Raw genomic sequence first — 19520 nt, forward strand, 5'->3', positions numbered from 1 at the left:
GCGGCTCGGGGTTGGACACCCGCCACTGCCAACCGGAGGCGCCCACTGCCGGGGCCGACCAATCGGGGGCCTCGGCGGGCGGGGCGCCGAGCCCGTTAGATTTGGCGGTCCGACTTCAACATGGCCACAGCGCGCGGCGCCCACGCAGACGGCGGTTGTGAGGAAAAGGGGCCTGAGGGGTCGTGTCCGGAGTCTGGGCCCCACAGCGCCACCATTCCGAGAGTGAAGCTCCTCGACACTCTGGTGGATACTTTTCTCCAGAAGCTCGTCGCCGCCGGGAGGTAAGGTCGAGGAAGCAAGGCAGGGTAGAGGGCGGGGCGGCGGTGGCGGCGGCCTGGTCACGTGGCCTCGCGCCGGGGCGCGACTGACCAGCGTCCCCCCGTCTGCAGTCACGTGGTCTCACGCGCGCCGCCAGGGGGCGGGGCCGGGAGTTCGGGTTCCTTCACTTCTGCCTGGCCCGCTGAACGCTGACGGTGGTTAGTGAGGTGGTGATGACGGTGCCCCTGCCCTGTGAGGTACGGGCGCGGAGGGCAGGGCGCGTGCGGGTCGTAGGCTGTCCGTGCGTGGCCTCCCCGGGAACCCCGTCGTCCCCCGCGATCGGAGCTGTCGCGGCCACCCCCCCCAGCCTACCCCGCGGACCCGCCGGACCCCGAGGCCCAACTACCCCCACCCCCACGCCCACCCCGGACCTCAGTCTTGTCCCCGTCGGCTGCTGGGGAGAAACTCCTGCTGTCTCCGCCCTCACCCCCCGCCGCGCTTCAGTCCCACACACACCCTGCGGCTGGTCCACTCCGCACACGGTGGGCGCGGAGCTGGTTTCTCGGGGGGTGGAGACGGGCAGGGAACTGAGTAGGCACCAGCTTGATGAGATAATGAACAGGTGATGGGCGAGGACAACGCTGGAAGGAGCCCGCTGAGCAAGTGACCCTGAGCGGACACTGAAGGATGAGGAAGGCTAGGCAAAGCACACGGCTTGTGCAAAGGCCCTGAGGTGCTCAGGCCTGCTGGGGGGGGGGGGGGAGGCGGGCACAGACATGCAGGTGGCAGCTTTTTCGTGCAGAACCTAGTTTCCAGAGTAATGAGTTTTATAAAATAATTTGTAATTGTTTTTGTGGACTCATCATAAGACACCATCAACGTGTATCCAGCCAGGATTCCACCCCCTTGTTTTATGTATTTATTTTTTTTAACTCTTCCTACTCATTTTCGTCTTCCTTTCTTCTCTCCATAGGCCCCACTTTCTATTGGCTCTATGTTCTCCATTTGTTCATGTGCAGTTACTTATTGACCATCCACAATGCCCCAGGCTATGTTTTAGGAGCTGGAGATAAACCAGTGATCAAGAGGCGAGAAAGGTCCCTGCTCTCATGCAGTAGGTCTGCGAGTGCCATAAAGAAAAATAAATCAGGAGAAAGGAATAGAGCAGTGGGATGGGGGGGTTCTGCTTAGCACGGGTGCAAGGAAGTGACGTTTCAGTATGTTTGCATCCTTGTAAACTATGTTTGTGTTTTAAGTTTATGTGAATGATAATTGAGCTACATAGGACTTTTCACTCAACACCATTTTTTTAAAGATCTAACTACGTACTCTAAGTTCATGTAGTTCAGGGCTTCGCAGGCTGCTTTTCATTCCATGAAATGCATCCAGCTCCTGCCTGTCTCCTGTCATAGACCCCTGGTTGCCTCCAGGCCCCTCCTCCACAAGTCATGCCTAGTGAATGTCCCTGTCCCTGCCTTTGTCCCAGGGCTAGCATTTCTGGAGGTAGATAATGGAGAGGAGCCTCTGCATTCTGGAGCTTGCACCTGTCGGTACCTTGTCAGATTGCTCTCCAGAAGAACTGTTCTATCCCCCTGCATCCTCATCAGTCCCAGGCATCCACCATTCCAAACCCTGCTGCTCTGAAGGTGTAGAATTGGCTGTCCTGCCAGATTATAATCCACACACCTCTGCTTTGGGCATTTCCTCCTCTTGTCAGTTGTGGGGCTTCCTTTTCTGCCACTGGCCTACTCATTTCCTCCAGCTATTTCTTTTTTCCAGACTTGCTTTCTTTCTCTCTTCCTTTTTATTTATTTATTTTATTCGTTTATGTATCTATGTATTTATTTCTTAATTAGCTAGAGAGCACAAGCAGGCAGAGGGGCAGAGGCAGAGTGAGAAGCAGACTCTCTGCTGAGCAGGGAACCCGATGTGGGGCTGGAGCCCGACGTGGGGCTAGATCCCAGGACCCTGGGATTATGACCTGAGCTGAAGGCAGACACTTTACCAACTGAGCCACCCAGGTGCCCCTCATTTTCCTTTTTAATTAGGGTTTTTATTTTGTTGATTTGCACGAATTCCTGATACACTCAAGAAATCAATCCCTTGTCAATTTTCTCTTTTTAATTAAAGTTTATTAAAAAAAGTATTTTATTTATTTATTTATTCATGAGAAACACAGAGAGAGAGAGAGAGAGAGAGGGGCAGAGACACAGGCAGAGGGAGAAGCAGGCTCCATGCAGGGAGCCAGACGAGGGACTTGATCCTGGGACTCCAGGATCAGGTCCTGGATTGAAGGTGGCATTAAACCGCTGAGCCCCTTGCCCCGCCCCCCCCCCGCCCCCCGGCTGCCCCCTTTTTTTTTTTTTTTAAGATTTTATTTATTTATTCATGAGAGATACAGAGAGAGAGAGAGAGAGAGAGGCAGAGAGACACAGGCAGAGGGAGAAGCAGGCTCCATGCAAAAAGTGCAAAAAGCCCAATGCAGGACTTGATCCTGGGACTCCAGGATCACACCCTGAGCCGAACGCAGGCACCCAACCACTGAGCCATCCAGGCGTCCCATAATTAAAATTTCTAATTGTAATTCCAGTATAGTTAACGTTACGTTAATTTCAGGTGTACAGTGTAGGGATCTGCATCGCTCAGTATTCATCGCCTGTTTCCCTGTCCCCCACTGCCCTTCCCTCTAGTGACCTCTCTAGAGTGACCCTTGTCAGTGTTAGACTGAAAAAAGAAAGATCTTTCTGTATTAGGTGTTAATTTTGTCTATCATGTCTTTTGAGGAACAGAAATCTTCAGTTAATAAACAGGTTTGTGGGACGCCTGGGTGGCTCAGCAGTTGGGCGCCTGCCTTTTGGCTCAGGGTGTGATTCTGGGATCCAGAATCAAGTCCTACATTGGGCTTCCTGTGTGGAGCCTGCTTCTCTCTATGTCTCTGCGTCTCTCAGTCTGTCTGTCTCATGAGTAAATAAATCTTAAAAAATAAAAAAAATAAAATGGAAAAAGGGGAAATAATAAAAAATTTAAATAAAAATTTAAAGCATTTTGAAAAGTTAGAACACAACAAAGGAGACAGAACTTTAGGAAGAAGGCACAATGACATCACTCTGCTTACTAACTGCAAGTCCTTCATGACAATATGGGTGAATCTCACAAAGGCAATTTTTGTTTGTTAGTTTCTTTTTAAAGATTTTATTTATTTATTCATGAGAGACAGAGAGGCAGAGACACAAGGAGCCTGATGTGGAACTCGATCCCAGGTCTCCAGGATCACGCCCTGGGCTGAAGGTGGTGCTAAACTGCTGAGCCACCCGGGCTGCCCTCACAAAGGCAATGTTGAGGAAAACAAGCCAGACATAAAAAATTACAAACCACAGAATTCCATTTAATAAAGTGGGAAAAAAACAACAACAACAACAACAGGCAAAACTAATGTATAGTTAGTAGAAGTCAGGAAAGTGGTTATGCTTTCAGTGGAAGGTAAAGATGAGGAGGGGAGATACGAGCACTTCCTGGGGTTCTTGATCTGGGTGCTGGTTACATGGGTGTGCTCATTGTTGAAAATGGTTATCAAGCTGAACATTTATGATTTGTGAACTTTGAAGGAGGTTATTATACTTTAATAAGAGTAGGGTAAGAATGCTAGAGAATTATCTTACAAAAAGCAATAGTTTCTCTAAGTCGTCAGTAACGAATTTTAAAAGAAAGTAGAATATTCACAATAGTAACAAAAACTATGAAGTGTACTAGGTAGTAACCTAGTAAAGAACGGATGAGTTCTTTAAAGAGCTTTAAAATTTTACGAAAAAACATAAAAGACAATCTGACTAAATGTATCACATTTGTGGCTGGATGGTGTCATTGCAGAGATGCCTGTGGTCCCCAAACTGATCTACAAATTCAGTACAATCCCAACCAAATTGCAGCTGAATGTTTTTGAGGAACCAGAAGAATTCACTCTGAAGTTTACAAGGAAAAATCAAGGTCCCCAAATAGCTGTGCTAATCTTAAAGAGAAGAGAAAGGAGAGGGACTCTTAGGTTTCCAACAGAGGCGTGGCATTAAGAACGTGTGTGAATAGACAGGCAAAAGGATGGGCAAGCAGATCAGGGAGCAGAGAAGGGACGAGTCACAGGAGACCGAGGACCCTGCCATATGATAAAGGACACCCCAAAATGAAGTACGGATGGATGAACTTAGTTGACAATGATGGGCAAACTAGAAAAATAGGACCGGCAAGACAGCCTTTATAAACAAGGACCCAAGGGACACCTGTCCCAAGTTTCAGGATCCAGTCCCTCATCCGGCTCCCTAGAGGGAGCCTGCTTCTCTATGCCTATGTCTCTGCCTCTCTCTCTCTGTCTCTCATGAATAAATAAAATCTTCAAAACAAGGACCCAAAAGTACAACCATAAGGTGAAAAAAAAGTAATTTCATGAAAATTAAGGATTTTTAAAAGATAAATTGATTAGACATTGCCTTACAATTTATTCTGGCTAAGGGATGTGGAGTTAGGCTGAGAAAAGGAGGAGCTATAGTTTGTGAGGGGCCTGGGATAACTGCATTTCTCTTTGTGCTTTATCCTTTTGGGATAAAGTAAACAATCAAAACCGGTGTCTTGTTTTTGTTTTGTTTTTAAGATTTAAAATTTTTTTCAAGTAATCTCTACACCCAACTGGGACTTGACAGGCCTCCCAAGAGGGAGGCTGACTTGGGACTTGATTCTAGGACCCTAGGATCATGATCTGAGCCGAAGGCAGACACTTAATCAACTGAGCCACCCAGGCAACCCCCCTATTTATTTATTTTTAAAATTATTTTAGTTTTAAATAATCTCTACACCTAATGTGGGGTTTGAACCCACAACCCTGATATCAGATTGTGTGCTTCACCAACTGAGCCAGCCAAATATGCTCCATGTTTTGTTTTGCTCATTTCTTTTTTTTATATAAATAAATTTCAGTATCTATGAGAATTTATTTTTATTTTTTTTATATTTTTTAAAGATTTTATTTATTCATTCATGAGAGACACAGGCAGAGGAAGAAGCAGGCTCCATTCAGGGAGCCTGATGTGGGACTTGATCCCTGGACTCCAGGATCACGCCCTGGGCGGAAGGCAGGCACTAAACCACTGAGCCACCGAGGGATCCCTGTTTTGCTCATTTCTTAAGTGGGCTGTCTTTTTACTGTTAACTTTAAGAGTCCTAATTTTGAGAAGTCCAATTTAAATCATTTACTTGGGCATCCCCGGTGGTGCAGTGGTTTAGCACCGCCTGCAGCCAGGGGCGTGATCCTGGAGACCCTGGATCAAGTCCCACGTTGGGCTCCCTGCGTGGAGCCTGCTTCTCCCTTTACCTGTGTCTCTGCGCCTCTCTCTCTCTCTGTCTCTATGAATAAATAAATAAGTAAATCTCTTAACTCTTAAAATAAATAATAATAAGCCCACCAAACCCAGGTTTGGGGGTTACAAAAAAAAAATCAAGAATTTTTTCTTGCTGGTGGTTTAGTATCATGAGAGAGACCACTGTCTGATTCAAGGTCACAGAGATTTACACCTGTGTTTTCTTCTAATGAGTTTTATACTTTTTGCTCTTCTGTTTTAGGTATTTGATCCATTTTTTTTAAGATTTTATTTATTTATTCATGAGAGACACAGAGAGAGGGAGAGAAGCAGAGACACAAGCAGAGGGAGAAGTAGCCCCATGCAAGGAGCCCGATGTGGGACTCTATCCCGGTCTCCAGGATCACACCCTGGGCCAAAGGCAGGCACCAAACCGCTGAGCCACACAGGGATCCCAGCATTTGATCCATTTTGAGTTAGTTTCTGTGTATGATATGAGAAAGGGGTCCAACTCCATTCTTTCACATGTGGACATAGTCATTTAATTCTGTGTTTTTTGTAAATTTCCTTATGATTTCTTCTTTGACCAGTGATTATTTATTAGTATGTTATTTGGTTTCCAGGCATATAGTTTTTTAAAGTTATCCTTCTGTTGTGATTTCTAAATTTATTGCATCATGATTAGATAACATGGTCTGTATGACACTGATTTTGGACGGGGGGAGGCTTTTGGCACTTTGACATCATTTGGCCAAATATGTGGGCAGTTTTTGTGAATATTCCGTGTGTGGAACATTCAAATGAATGTTCCACTTAAAAAAAATGTGCAGTTTCTATTTCTTGGGTATAAATTTCTGTACTTGTCAGTTCGAACTTTTCAATTTTATTAAAATCTTCTATATGCTTATTTAAAAAATCTTTTGGTTGAGCCATCCATTTCTTTTTTTTATTTTTAAATTTTCAAAAAGATTTTATTTATTTATTCATGAGAGACCCAGAGAGAGAGGCAGAGGCACAGGCAGAGAAAGAAGCAGGCTCCATGTAGGGAGCCCAATGCAGGACTCGATCCCAGGACCCCAGGATCAAGAGACACTTGATCCTGGCCGAAGGCAGGCCCTCAGCCACTGAACCACCCAGGCATCCCCCATCCATTTCTTTTTAAAGTCACATTTTTTGTTTTAAGTTTTTTATTTGTTTTTAGTCATGTCTACTCCCAACATAGGGCTTGAACTCAGGACCCAGAGATCAAGAGACACACTACCAACTGAGCAGGCCAGGCATCCCCCTGATGTTTCTTTAAGTCATGACTGATCTTTTTTTTTTTTTCCTCCATGTTTGAGAGATGTCTCTCCACCAGTTTAAAAATACTTATTTATTTATTTGTAATGCTCTGAATACAATGACTTCAAAGGTACTCCACTGTGCAGAGGAATAGATTATTGGCAGGACTGTCTTAAGGTCTTTCTAGTGGTCTAGCCTGGTTCTTTTTGAGACTCTAAATCACATTATGTCAGTGTCTTTAAAAAGCCTCCAGTAATAGCACCTAGGTGACTCAGTGGGTGAAGCCCTTGACTTCTGCTCAGGTCTTAATCCTGGGGTCCTGGGATTAAGCCCCTTGTTGGGCTCCCTGCTTAGTGGGGAGTCTGCTTCTCCCTTTCCCTCTGTGTCTCCCCTGACTCTGTTTCTCTCTCAAATGAATGAAGTCTTTAAAAAATGGAAAAAAAGCATGCAGTATATTGACTGGAGTACACATGTAATACTACGAAGATGTCCACACAAACAGAGGTACGTGGATAGCCGGTGAAATCTGAATGAACTGTGGATCATATGGTGTTGGATATCGTACTATAGTTGTACAAAATGTTAACATTGTGGAGGGTTGGGACGCCTGGACGTCTGCCTTCAGCTCAGGGCATGATCATGGAGTCCCGGGGTCGAGTCCCACATTGGTCTCTCTACATGGAGACTGCTTCTCCCTCTGCCTATGTCTCTGCCTCTCTCTCTCTCTGTGTCTCTCATGAATAAATAAATAAAATCTTTAAAAAAAATCTTATTATAGGACAACGTTCAGTGGGAAATAATTGAAAACTACCCAACATGTCCAACATTTGAAGAATGATGGTGGTTACCCAAGTATAGTAACTCAGACTAATAAAATACTCTGGTGGTATTTAAAATTCCAGTATTTTAAATAATGCCAAGTCATGGGAAAATGATCACATTATAATGTTAAATTTTAAAGTCAGATTATGGAGGGAAGCATCCATATCCCACATGAATATGATTTTTTTTAAGATTTTATTTATTCATAGAGACCCACAGAGAGAGAGAGAGAGAGAGGCAGAGACACAGGCAGAGGGAGAAGCAGGCTCCATGCAGGGAGTCTGATGTGGGACTCGATCCTGGGATTGAGCCCTGGGCTGAAGGCAGGCGTTAAACCGCTGAGCCACCCAGGTGTCTGAAGCCATTCTATTTTTTAAAGGTCTGAAGTGTTCTTCCTGACCCTGAAAAGCTTGTCAGCTGAGAGTCCTGTGCCTAATTGTGTGGAAGGGGCCACAGTGGTGGTACAGACAGGGGCACCTGGGGGTCGGAGGGCCAGGGACTCCAGGGCTCCCAACTTGTGGGTGGTGGCTGGGTGGAGGGTCGTGCCATCTGTCTGGGGCTGAGGAGAGAAACAGGTCTGGGCTTAGAAAGCTATTTGGACAGATTCGGGCTTCTCTGCACCTTTGCTCCCTCCTCCCAGGGATGGCCAGGCCCAGTCCGAGTTCTGCTTGCACTCTTCGGCCCCTTCCCCAGCTTGCCCAGCAACGCCACAGAGCCTCTAACTGGTGGGAGCCCAGCTGGGAGCCATGCTGGGCCACAGTGGCCCCTCTATGAGCCCGGCCCCTCCTGCCCCCACCTGTCTTCTCCCCTTCTCCGCCTACCATAAATGTCATCACGCCCCTCAGGCTGCATCCCTGCACCCTGCCCCTCGCTCCCTGTGCCTCGCAGTGAGATGGCACCTAGCACCTGGTCTGTGGAGAACACCGAGAGCTCCCAGATGAGTTCCTGCATCTGTGGTCCTGGCTGAGAGCCACCCAGGGGCACGTCCTCCCTTGCTGTCACTCCCCTTAGTCCAGGGTCGTGGCCACAGCTCTCTTCCTTCCAGATGCTAGGTGCCCATCTCCAGTTTCTGTCTCAGCGTGAAGCAGTTTGCCACCATTCCCTTGAAACTTCTCCTTTCAAGATCATTAATCATGCTGTTGCTACTTACCGTGGATGTTTTGTTAGCCTACTCACTCTCCTTGTAGCCTTTGCTGCTGTCCATATCTCTGTTCTGGCCATTTGACCCTCAGCTTCCCACACCAGCCTCTGCCACTTTCCCTTCTTGGGCTCTTCCTCCTCTCATCCTTGACTGAGAGCCCTGGTTTTTCCTCACATTCCTCCACATGTGAGCGAGCACATGCCGGGTGATGTCTGGCTGCCCTTGGGCTCCCCTGAGTCCCTTCAGCTGGGCTCCGAGTTCCCGAGTTCCCATGCTCTGGCCTCAGTGAGACCTCCTTTCCTAGGTCAAGAGCTTCCCTGCCTCAGGGCATTTGCAGTTGAGGTTTGTTCCACCAAGAACGGTTTACTTTGTCTCTTCCTGAGTTTCTGTAAAGCTACCTTCCTCCCCTGGTTAGTCATTATCACGACACTTCTGACTGTGCACAGTTCTGTTATCTGTCCCACTCAAGCCACCCCCGAGGTCCCAAGGACAGGATCTGGCTGGTTTCATGTACCACTCTCCCCACTTTGCTTATCGCGCAGCCCAGCACTCTTGACATGCAGTAGATAGGGCTGTGAGGATCCCAAGCTGCATTGATCTGCCAAGCTTCCGGCTCCTACAGTCTACCACTGGACTCTCTTGATGTCCCCAGGACCATCAAGCTCAGCAAGGTGGGGACAGGGCTGCTCCCTCCATGGTCTCTAACGTGGTTGAAGAGCCCAGCGAGTGCTCATTCCCTAGGCCAGAGGTTGAGGAGTGCTCACCCATCCCTTGCACCATCAGATACAGAGCCCTGTTGAAGCAGTTCATGCTCAGCCACCCCTTCCTGGCCCTCCAGCCTCAGCTTCGTCCCCTCCCTTACTGCTCACATTGGAGCATGGCCTTCTGGTTACAAGGGTTCATTGGCTCAGGGTTGCTTCCAGAATCAGCTCAGCACACAAGGCCATTCACTCCTTGGCCCTGCCCTCATCTCTACAGCCGTGGTCAGGGCTGTGGGTGTCTAACATGTGCACACTTGCATGCAAGTGGAAGCACACAGGTGCCCATGAGGTCTTCTGCAGCGACCTGCTCTCCCCACTTGCTGCTTCTCCTTGCTAGGACCTCCTTCCCTCTGTGTGTGTAAACAGGAACTTGCAGCTGGTTTCACACAGAAAGGGCTCGACAAATGTATATGAAAATTCCCACTGACCACGGATACACCTCTGATGCCTGAGGCTCCAGGTGGCTGGGGTCCTTGACAAGTGATGTGTGAGTCCTGTATGTCATAGGGAAAGCTCCCACCTCCATCTGGTGACCAAGGACCTGACCACACGGAGTAGGTCACTCTTCCTCCACCCAGACCTTACTGCTTGGTCCTCATGCCATCTGGAGCAGCCTCCCATAGGCCCTGGGTGCCACTGCTCATCTTCACCACAGTCCATCCAGCCACTGTCACCTGGGAACACGCTGCCACTCCTTGGGTGGCCTCTGATGGGCGATTTCAGACCCCAGCGATCCTAGCTCTTTTCAAGAGACCTAATAAATCCCTGTCTGCCCCACCAAAAAAAAAGTTGAGAGACCACATTCACGTAATTTTTATTACAGGATGTTGTTATATTTTATAGAACAATCATTTTTTACAGTGTTCATCTTTTATGGTGTCTAGTGTATAAATTAAGCTTTATCATAAGTATATAAGCGTTTATGTACAGGAAAAAGCATAGTTCTATCCAGTTTCAGGCATCTACAGGAGGTCTTGGAATGTATCCCTTGTGGATAAGGGAGACCAATCTACACATATCTGGATTGATTTTTTTTTTTTTTTTTTTTTTTGATCTTTGTGCTAATATTTGTCAAATCAGAAGTCTTTTTCGGGGGCAGCCCCCGTGGCTCAGTGGTTTAGCGCCACCTTCAGCCCAGGGAGTGATCCTGGAGACCCAGGTTTGAGTCCCACATCGGGTTCCCTGCGTGGAGCCTGCTTCTCCCTCTGCCTGTGTGTCTGCCTCTCTCTCTCTCTGTCTCTCATAAATAAATAAATAAAACCTTTGGGGAAAAAAAGTCTTTTTCAGAAAAAGCATCTCAATTTCAGATTCTCACTATTAAGTTTCTAGTAGTTTCCAAAGAATCCAAGCAATAAAAGGTTAAGTTAGTCCAGGGGGCCTAAAAACCTAAAGACCTAATGAAGATTAATTTAAAAAAAAAATAAGATTTAGGGCAGCCTGGGTGGCTCAGCAGTTTAGCGCTGCCTTCAGCTCAGGGCATGATCCTGAAGACCCTGGATTGAGTCCTACGTCGGGTTCCCTGCATGGGGCCTGCTTCTCCCTCTGCCTGTGTCTCTACCTCTCTCTCTCTCTCCCTGTCTCTCTCATGAATAAATAAATAAAATTTTAAAAAAATAAAAAATAAGATTTTATTCATTTGAGAGAGAGAGAGTGCGCGCATGGGGGTGGGCAGGGGCAGAGGGAGAGGGAGAGGCAGGCTCCCTGCTGAGCAAGGAGCCCAACACAGGGGACCTGGAGATCATGACCCAGGCAGAAGGCAGACACTTAACTAAGCCACTCAGGCGCCCCTAATGAAGATTAATTTTTAAAAGATAACTTTTGCTACAGTTGTCTTCATAAATCAAAGACTTGTGCTGTCATCTAGGAGCATTTCTCCTTTTGGCTTCCCTCTCTTTGTCAGGCCTGGGGCTGCCCAGTGGACCCTGGCCTGAGAAGGCAGCAGGAAGGAGCTGATGGAGAAGCACCTGCTAGCCTCAGGGCTGCCGTCCAGGTGGTGGAGAGGTGCGGTGGGGAGGTACAGAGTGCAGGGATAGCACCCCTATCCCTCGGCTGGGACCGAGGCACCCTCTGGGGGCAGTCCGTGAAGGGGCTTAGCAAGCCACAAGGGCCAGCCTCTGTTAGGCCATGTGGCCGGCCAGGTGCGCAGGCAGAGCCATCTGCAGGCACAAACCCCCAGGCTGACCCCAGGGGCTTGATGCTGTGCCTAGGTATTTTGAAATTTTTAAGTTAAACTTATGTGATAACTCAGTTTGCAGTGAGCTTTTAGTACAGTTACTGAAATGCTTCTCTTTTTTTTTTAAAGATTTTATTTATTTATTTATTTATTCATTCATTCATTCATTCATTCATTCATTCATTCATTCATTCATTCATGAGGGTGAGGGGCAGAGACACAGGCAGAGGGAGAAGCAGGCTCCATGCAGGGAGCCCAACGGGTCCCAGGTCTCCAGGATCATGCCCCGGGCTGAAGGCGGCGCTAAACCACTGAGCCACCTGGGCTGCCCTGAAATGCTTCTTCAGTGAGTTCAGACCATGCAGGTGTCTCAGATACTGTGTAGGGAGGATTTAAGAACCAGGTGCCTGGCATCGCAGTCTGAGCAGGCGACTCTAGATCTCAGGGTGGTGACCTCGAGCACCACATGGGATGTACAGATTACTAAAAAGAATTAAGTTCAAAAAAAGAGTGTGAAGAGGGGGCCTCTGGGTGGCTCAGTCAGTGAAGCTTCTACCTTCAGCCCATGTCACGATCTCAGGGTCCTGGGGTAGAGTCCTATGTCAGGCTCCCTGCTCAGAGGGGACCCTGCTTCTTCCTCTGCCCCTTCTCCTGCTCATGGTCTATCTCGCTTTGTCAAATAAATAAAACATTTTTTAAAAAGAGTGTAGGAGACAAACTAGATTAAAATCAGTTAACATGGTCATCTGTATTTTGAAATTCAGTAAATACATTTCAAATAGTGACCTTCAATTGATGATTTGGGGAGGCCACAACTTAGCCTTTTCTCTGTCATGAGGCCAGTGGGTGCTTCCTGCCACTGGATTGGCTTCTGTGCATGCAGCTGCCACTAGGATGCTTTTACTAAGCATTTGTCTTGGGCAGGAGACACTTCTCGACTCTGGGAAGCCAAGTCAAGTGAAGTCACTGTTTGGCACTTCTGAGGGGGTGGTGAGGACTTTTTTTGAAATTAGTTATAATAATAGTAGTCAGCATGGAGCCTGTCAGTGTGCAAGGCACTATACTAAGTACTTTATGTATGTGGCCTCACAGTGACTTAGTGAGTTAGGGATCCATTTATTATCCCCACCTGACAGAGGCAGAACCTGAAGCTTATAAAGGTAAAGAAGTCAGAGATCACTCACCTGACAAGTGGTAGAGGTAGAATTTGAACCTCAGAGGGGACAGGCTGTGAGTCTGCAGAACCAATGCATGTACCAGTGTGTAGCTGGGTGACCCTTACGTACCCGTGGAAGGCCAAGGCCAGGGCACCGTTCCAATAGAGAGCAAAAGGGGGCTTGGCAGGGAGGCCACTGGGGCTGCTCATGAGGGAGACTCCTCTGCCCAAGCAGGTGGGGAGGTGGCCGGGAGTAAGGTAGGGTCTCCTCAGCCCCAGCTGCTGGTCTGCAGCATGGCTTATGTGCTGCCACATCTAACAGTTCTGGGGACCCTGGAGGTCCCAGTGACTCTGCAGGTGGCCTCCCCACCCACAGAGATATCAGAGTTTACATGAGAAGACAAAACTTGGCACAAGCCAAGGGGGTGAGATGGCCCTGAATGGTTTCTAAAATGCATCACTTGTCCTACTTCTCCCTCAGAGTATTTTCTCAGATCACAAGGGCATTTAAACCCTTCCCAGGCCTGTGCCAGCTCTCAAGAAAGGAATTCCTGGCAGTGTGGAGGCGGGTAGGAGGAAGGTAGACAGAGGCATACGTGTCCTGCTGGAGGATGAATGGATCCTGGGTGTGTGGAGTCCAACACATGCCAACGCAGCTCATGCCGTTCTGTGAAGAGTCCATCGTAAGAGTTCCCATTCACAATGAAAAACTTTTCTTCCCTGTTTTTTTTTCTCTCTCTGAGATGGTGATGGATGTTAACTGTATTTCCTGTGATCATTCCACTGTATATGTAAGTCAAGCCATCATACAATGAGGTATGGCAATTTTATCACAAGAAAACTGGAAAAAGAAAAAAAAAAAAAAAGCAAAGATCCCTGTCCTGTCTTGCTGATACTGGCCTCCAGTCCGGCTGCCTTCTCTCCGTGCCCTCACGGCAGGCATTCACACTGTTCTGGGGGTCTGTGCAAATGGGCTTCGCTTTCACGGAGTCAGAGCTAAGTGGGGACACAGGAAGACTGCTGGCCCCAGGCCCCCTCACCACTGAGCCTGCTGCCTGAGTGCAGGAAGGGGGCCACTCACACCCTCCACTGGTGAGTGGGCTGGTTAGGAACAGGATCTCCAGTGTCCCATCCAAGTCCATCTCAAGCCACAATTACCGGGTTTCAATTCCAGGCCTGCTTGGCTGGGCATCCTGTGTCTTTCCACATTCTTTGTGAAGCCACAGACTGCGTGGCGAGTGGCGCTAGCGGTACACAAGTTGCCTGAGTCCCCACGAGGACTGAAGGGTGCCTGTGATCCGTCCCTTGCACTGGTCACTGGTGCCAAGGTTTAACCCCCATGGTGTACCAGCATCCAGCCCTCCAAAAATAAAGCCCTGGGTTACTGCATTTGCCAGCTTCCAAAGTGTAAATGCTCAATACAGAGTTGCGGAAAGGTGGGCAGCAGACACCTTTACAGAGTGTTTCCAGACAGATGATGTAAGCCACCTCCAGAGCAAGGAGAATGTGGTGGAAGGATTAGGATGTTGTGTGTTTTGAGTAGTTAGTACCATTGCTTTTAATATGATTTACTGCTAGATTATGTAATTTGGTATCCGGTGCTGGCTGTGGTGAACAGCAGGCTCACAGACTGTGAAAGTGGAGAAGGTGTCCCTTGCAAGCCCCTGTGTGCTCTCACTTGTCACAGACATGGTGTAGGGGCAAGAACTGGGTGGGGAGGTCAAGAGCCATGAGAAAGGAAGGACCAGCGGTGATTCCCCGAGGGGGGTGGGGGTTGTGCACGGGCTTCCAGGAACCCAGTCCCCCATTTGTCCAGCAGCCAACCAGCCTGGCCACACAACTGAGGAGCGTTGGGACCCACAGCCAAGCATAGATGGGGGCTTTTGTGTGCTTGGGGACTCCCTGGCTCCAACATTTCCTGTAGGTCACTTGAACATTGCTTTATCAGAGGCTTTCACTGAACACCCCACATGCCAGCTTAAAGGCTGTCCCTGTAACCCTTGCCTTTAAAGCGCCTCCACAAGTGGCCATCTCCTTGTTCACATGCTTGTGTCTGCTGGTCTCTCTCTACTGGGAACTCCAGGAGGGCCACGCAGCCTCCCAGAACACCCAGGACCTGCTGGGCAGCCAGCATAGAACCTTGGCAGAAGGTGAAGAGACGAGAAAGGGAGTGGGGAGAGAAAAAGCAAGAGACTGCTTTACCTTCTTTGAATTTCTTTGTCCAAGGGCGTGAGCCATTGGGAGTGTCCTGAGTACCCTCTGATCTTTCCAGCTCCAAGGATGGATCAGGGAGGCCCTCTCCACTGCCAGGGACAGAGGCAGGATTTTAAATGGTGTGAACAGTGAGTGGCATCCATGACTTCACTGACCAGCAGCCCCAGTGTGGGATGGCTCTGGTTTGGGGTTTTCAGCAGCTTGATGACATCCTCAGAGACCACAGTTCTCTTCCAGTCACCAACTTAGGGTATAAACTCTGCCCTCAGGCCAGGGCCCCCACAGTGGCTGGGAGCTGGAGGTGTCACCTCCAGCACGTGTAGTCACATCCTACAGAAAGGGTGCCTGTTCCTTCCCCATGTGGCTCCTTTGAGGAGGAGGGACTCCTGTCCCAGGGGCCACACATCCTTTCCTAATCTAGCCCAGCAGAGAGACTGGGATGACCATTTTCTCAGGGACCTCAGCCCACACTGGCAGCAGCATCACCTGGGAGCTGGTTGGACACTGAAGGAGTGGCCCACGAAGAGTCACCCTCCTGGTGACTTGATGCACCGTGGTGGGACTGGGGGCAGGTGGGGCTGATCAGAGCTTTACCTACAGCCTTTACCCAGGGCCATGAACTTGACCAGGCCCTGAGCTCTGAGGGGGAGGTGGGGGTGGCCCAGTGGGTGCGGCAGGCTGGCTGTACACTTGACCCTCCACCTTGCTGTCTCTCCTTCCTGCCAGCTACCAGAGATTCACCGACTGTTACAAGCGCCTCTACCAGCTGCAGCCTGAGATGACACAGAAAATCTATGACAAATTCATCACTCAGTTGCAGACGTCTGTCCAGGTGAGTGGCAAGGAGCACAGCAGGTAGTGGCAGCTCGGGCTCCTCTGGGCACCCCCAGGGCTCAGAGCAGTGGCTGTTGCCCCTTGCCATGGACAGGCACCATGCATGCCCCTGCCCTCATGCCCTGGTGCCGTGCATATGTGCTCGGAGGCCTTCTCCCCCACAGGCCCTGGCTCCTCTCCCCACCTCTGGCGCCTGGTATAGCGCCTGGCTCAGAGGAGGCGCTTCACAACATGGTGCTCTGTGGACCTGCATACAACTGGAGTCCAAGCTTGAGTGGGACGGATCGGATCTGTGCAGAGGGTCTCATGGCCGAGCCCCCACACTGCAAGATGGGCCTGGGCAGCAGCATGATGGGTCTGGGGCCATAGAACAGGTGCACTAGGCCTGGGACCACAGCACCCTAAGGCAACGGGCAGGCTGTGAAGTGTTTTCTACTTTTACTTCCCGTTCTTAATTATTAAAGTTACACGGAGAGAAGTCAGAATGTTGGTACAAAGACACAGAAATTAGCCAAAATCTCACTGAGTCCTGTCGGCAGTGGGGCGTACTTTCACTGCAGGCTTGTCTGGTGTCATTAGCACTCTTACCACTTTCTTTCCAGGAGGAAATCTCAGAAATCAAAGCAGAGGGGAACCTGGAAGCAGTGTTGAACACCTTGGACAGGATCGTGGAAGAAGGCAAAGACCACACGGAGCTGGCCTGGTGAGAAGGGCACTTGGAGCTGGCTCCGGCCCCTGGAGGCTCCTGCGGGAGACCGCCGCTGACCTCCAGGGTGCAGCCAGCCTATGGTCTCCTCTGGGTAAGGAGAGCCCCAGAGCAGACACATGTTATTGAGGGCTTGGGGCAGATGGAGGGACGCCGTGCCATCCATGCCGGGGGCTCCTTTCAGGCCCCACCTGGCTGTAGCAGAGAGGGTGGGCAGGAGGCAGAAGGGTGGATTTGCCGTCTTCTGTTGGACCAGCCTAGGCATCTGGTCTTTATTCACTCATCCACCTAACAATATTTGGGGAACATGCAGCATTGAACAAGTCCTGCTCCCCTGGAGCTGACATTCCTGCAGGCAACCTTGTGGCCTGGGGTGTCCTGTGCAGGATGGGGCCCCACCGGCTCCCTGTATGAACAGCATCAGACCAGAGCCAGGAAACACCTTCCTCATGCTTTCCAGTTCTTTTATGCTTTGTGATTTTAACACGTAAGAGAATTAAGTTTTATAACAGAAAAAGAATATTTTAAAGAATCTCTGGCAGATTCCACCTCACTGCCCATCAGAACCAACCCATCCCCTCACACAGCATTCAGAACCCCCATACTCTTGCCTCTTCATCTGCCCACCTTCCCACTTGCTGGGGCCTCTGCAGGTCCCCCACTCATCCAGTCCCACCCCACACTCCAGCTCACTGGTCCCCAGGATGAGGCAGCAGCTGGAAGGTCGCCTCCTGCCCTGAAGTGTTAGACGTGGGGGTGCATGTGGCTGTGATGGGTTCAGACGTGGACCGAGAGGACAGGGAGAGGGGTTCCTGGGCGCCCAAGTTAAGGCTTCACAGGTTAGTGTATCAGCAGAGCAGGGGCCATGGAAACCCATACAATGTGAGACTGCAGGCGGGAAGACCACTGCAGCATCACCCACACACGTCCCCCCCAAACCCCTCCACTGGCCCATGTGACTTCACAGGCGCCCTAGCGGGATCCCGGAAGAAGACGTGCGCAGTGCCATGGTGCCCTACTTCCTGCAGCAGCGCGAAGCCTTACAGCGCCGTGTGCACAGGCAGGAGGCCGAAAACAGACAATTGGCAGAGGCTGTCCTGGCTGGGCGCCGGCGGGTGGAGGAGCTGCAGCAGCAAGGCCAGGCCCAGCAGCAGGCCTGGCAGGTGGGTGCCCTGGCAGGTGTTTTCCTGCTGCGGGCTGGCTCCTCCTGTCAGGGTTAGCACCCCGTGGCCCTGGGTTCTCTACACGACCACTTCCCAGGAGCTTTAAGACGTATATGTGAGGGGGTGCCCAGGTGGCTCATTCGGTTGACAACTCTTGGTTTCAGCTCGGGTTGTGGTCTCCAGGTCAGCTCTGCACTTGGCGCAGTCTGCTTCAGATTTTCCCTCTCCCTCTGTCCCCGTATGCCCTCTCTCATGCAAAAAGTGGCTCCAATCCAGGATTACTGGTAGGGCTTGGGCAGCAGCACCAGTGTTGGGCTTGCTTCGTCATGCAGATGTCCAGCCTGTGTTTACTCATAACCACTAGGCAGCTGCCTTCTGGGAGCTGACTGTCCTGTTCCTCACGGGAGTGGGTCCCCATGCCTTGGAGCAGGGCCAGTGGCTTGCTCTTCACTCTTGTCTTCACCCCTCCCTGGCTCTGGGGTGCCCTGCTGGGTCCTCAGGCGAGATGCTGCCCCAGCAATGCCACTCTGTCTCTGTGAGGCCATGGGTCACTCTTCTGTTTGGGGGGGCTCGAAGCCTCTGCTCAGAGCTGCCCCTCACCCAATGTAGCTAGACCCCAGCCATGTGTGCAGTGGGTCAGCTGGATGAGCCAAGTACTGGGCCCCATGTGGGACCAGGAGGGCTCTGTCCTCCCCATGGCCCTCTCCCCAGTTGCAAGCTCACCTAACTCGAGAGTATCTTTGCTAGAAATCGCTGGTGGGAGGTCAGATGATCAGGGCATACTTTGGGGGTTCATATTCATGGTGGGCGCTCTGGGGAGGCCCAGCCCTGGTGACTACAGCCCCCAGCCTGCCATAAACCCCTGTGGAGTAGAGGGGACCCTCCTGATAGGCCTTGGCCCTCACATGCCCTGCTGGGCCTTCCACGTCATCCTAGGGGAAGGAGGCCTGGGGTCAAGCAGAGTGGAGGGAGAGGGTTTGGATATTCTCATGTCTTGTTTGTTCCCTCCTGCCGCTGCAGGCCCTGCGCAGAGAACAGAAGGAGCTGGTGGGTGTGCTGGGGGAGCCTGAGTGAGGAGACGGTGGCCGGATCAGGAGCAGATGGTGGTCAAGGGCCTGGGGGAGCTGCCTTTCAGAACCACCGAGACAGTGCCCAGTCCTGAGTGGGGATGTAACTAGCTGGAGGATGAGGCCTGATCATCCCTCCTGACTTTGGGGCTCCCTTGGGGTCACACGCATACAGACATGACCTTCAGATCCTTGTTTTCTTATCCTTTTGAGGATGGTTGGCCATCTCCCATGCTGGGAACCAGGCAGCAGGCTTTCCATCCTCTAGGCCAGGGCCCCACCCTTGCCCACTCCAGAGCGCCCCGGGCCTGGCTCAGGGAGTCTGTGTCTGGTCTGCACTGATTGCCCCCTTGCTGGCCAGCCTGAGGGCCCTTGCCATGTTCTCCCCACATCCGTAAATAAACTTCCTCCACTGTAATCTGTGAGGATGCTTCCTCCGCTGGGCCTCTCCCAGTCTCTTGGGCCCGGGCCCCCTTCCACCAGCGAGGCCTCAGCCACTGTGCCCGGGAGCCTCCAGGCTGAGGTGGGCTGGCAGGGGTGAACCCGACCACCATGTGCAGGAGGCAGCAGGGCCCCTTGTCACAGAAGCCAGACCCCTGGCT

The 19520-nt window shown here is 50.6% G+C and overlaps 1 protein-coding gene across 8 annotated transcripts; it reads left to right on the plus strand.

The window, feature by feature from the left end:
- Window positions 1–13: 13 nt before the first annotated feature.
- PMF1 (polyamine modulated factor 1) lies at window positions 14–19336 on the plus strand. Of its 8 annotated transcripts, none has more exons than XM_072732524.1 (6): window positions 14–281; window positions 13457–13617; window positions 15875–15980; window positions 16585–16685; window positions 17656–17851; window positions 18872–19336. In XM_072732524.1, the coding sequence occupies exons 2-6, from the start codon at window positions 13550–13552 to the stop codon at window positions 18923–18925; spliced, it is 525 nt and encodes a 174-aa protein (XP_072588625.1). In that variant the 5' UTR covers window positions 14–281; window positions 13457–13549; the 3' UTR covers window positions 18926–19336. The 8 variants fall into 8 exon arrangements, with proteins under 8 accessions (XP_072588625.1, XP_072588623.1, XP_025853093.1 ...); XM_072732525.1 differs by lacking the exon at window positions 14–281 and adding an exon at window positions 427–515; XM_072732522.1 differs by lacking the exon at window positions 18872–19336 and having other exon boundaries at window positions 17656–18255.
- Window positions 19337–19520: the final 184 nt, after the last annotated feature.

This window comes from Vulpes vulpes, chromosome 13 (genome assembly GCF_048418805.1).
Source record: "Vulpes vulpes isolate BD-2025 chromosome 13, VulVul3, whole genome shotgun sequence".
Lineage (NCBI taxonomy): Eukaryota > Metazoa > Chordata > Mammalia > Carnivora > Canidae > Vulpes > Vulpes vulpes.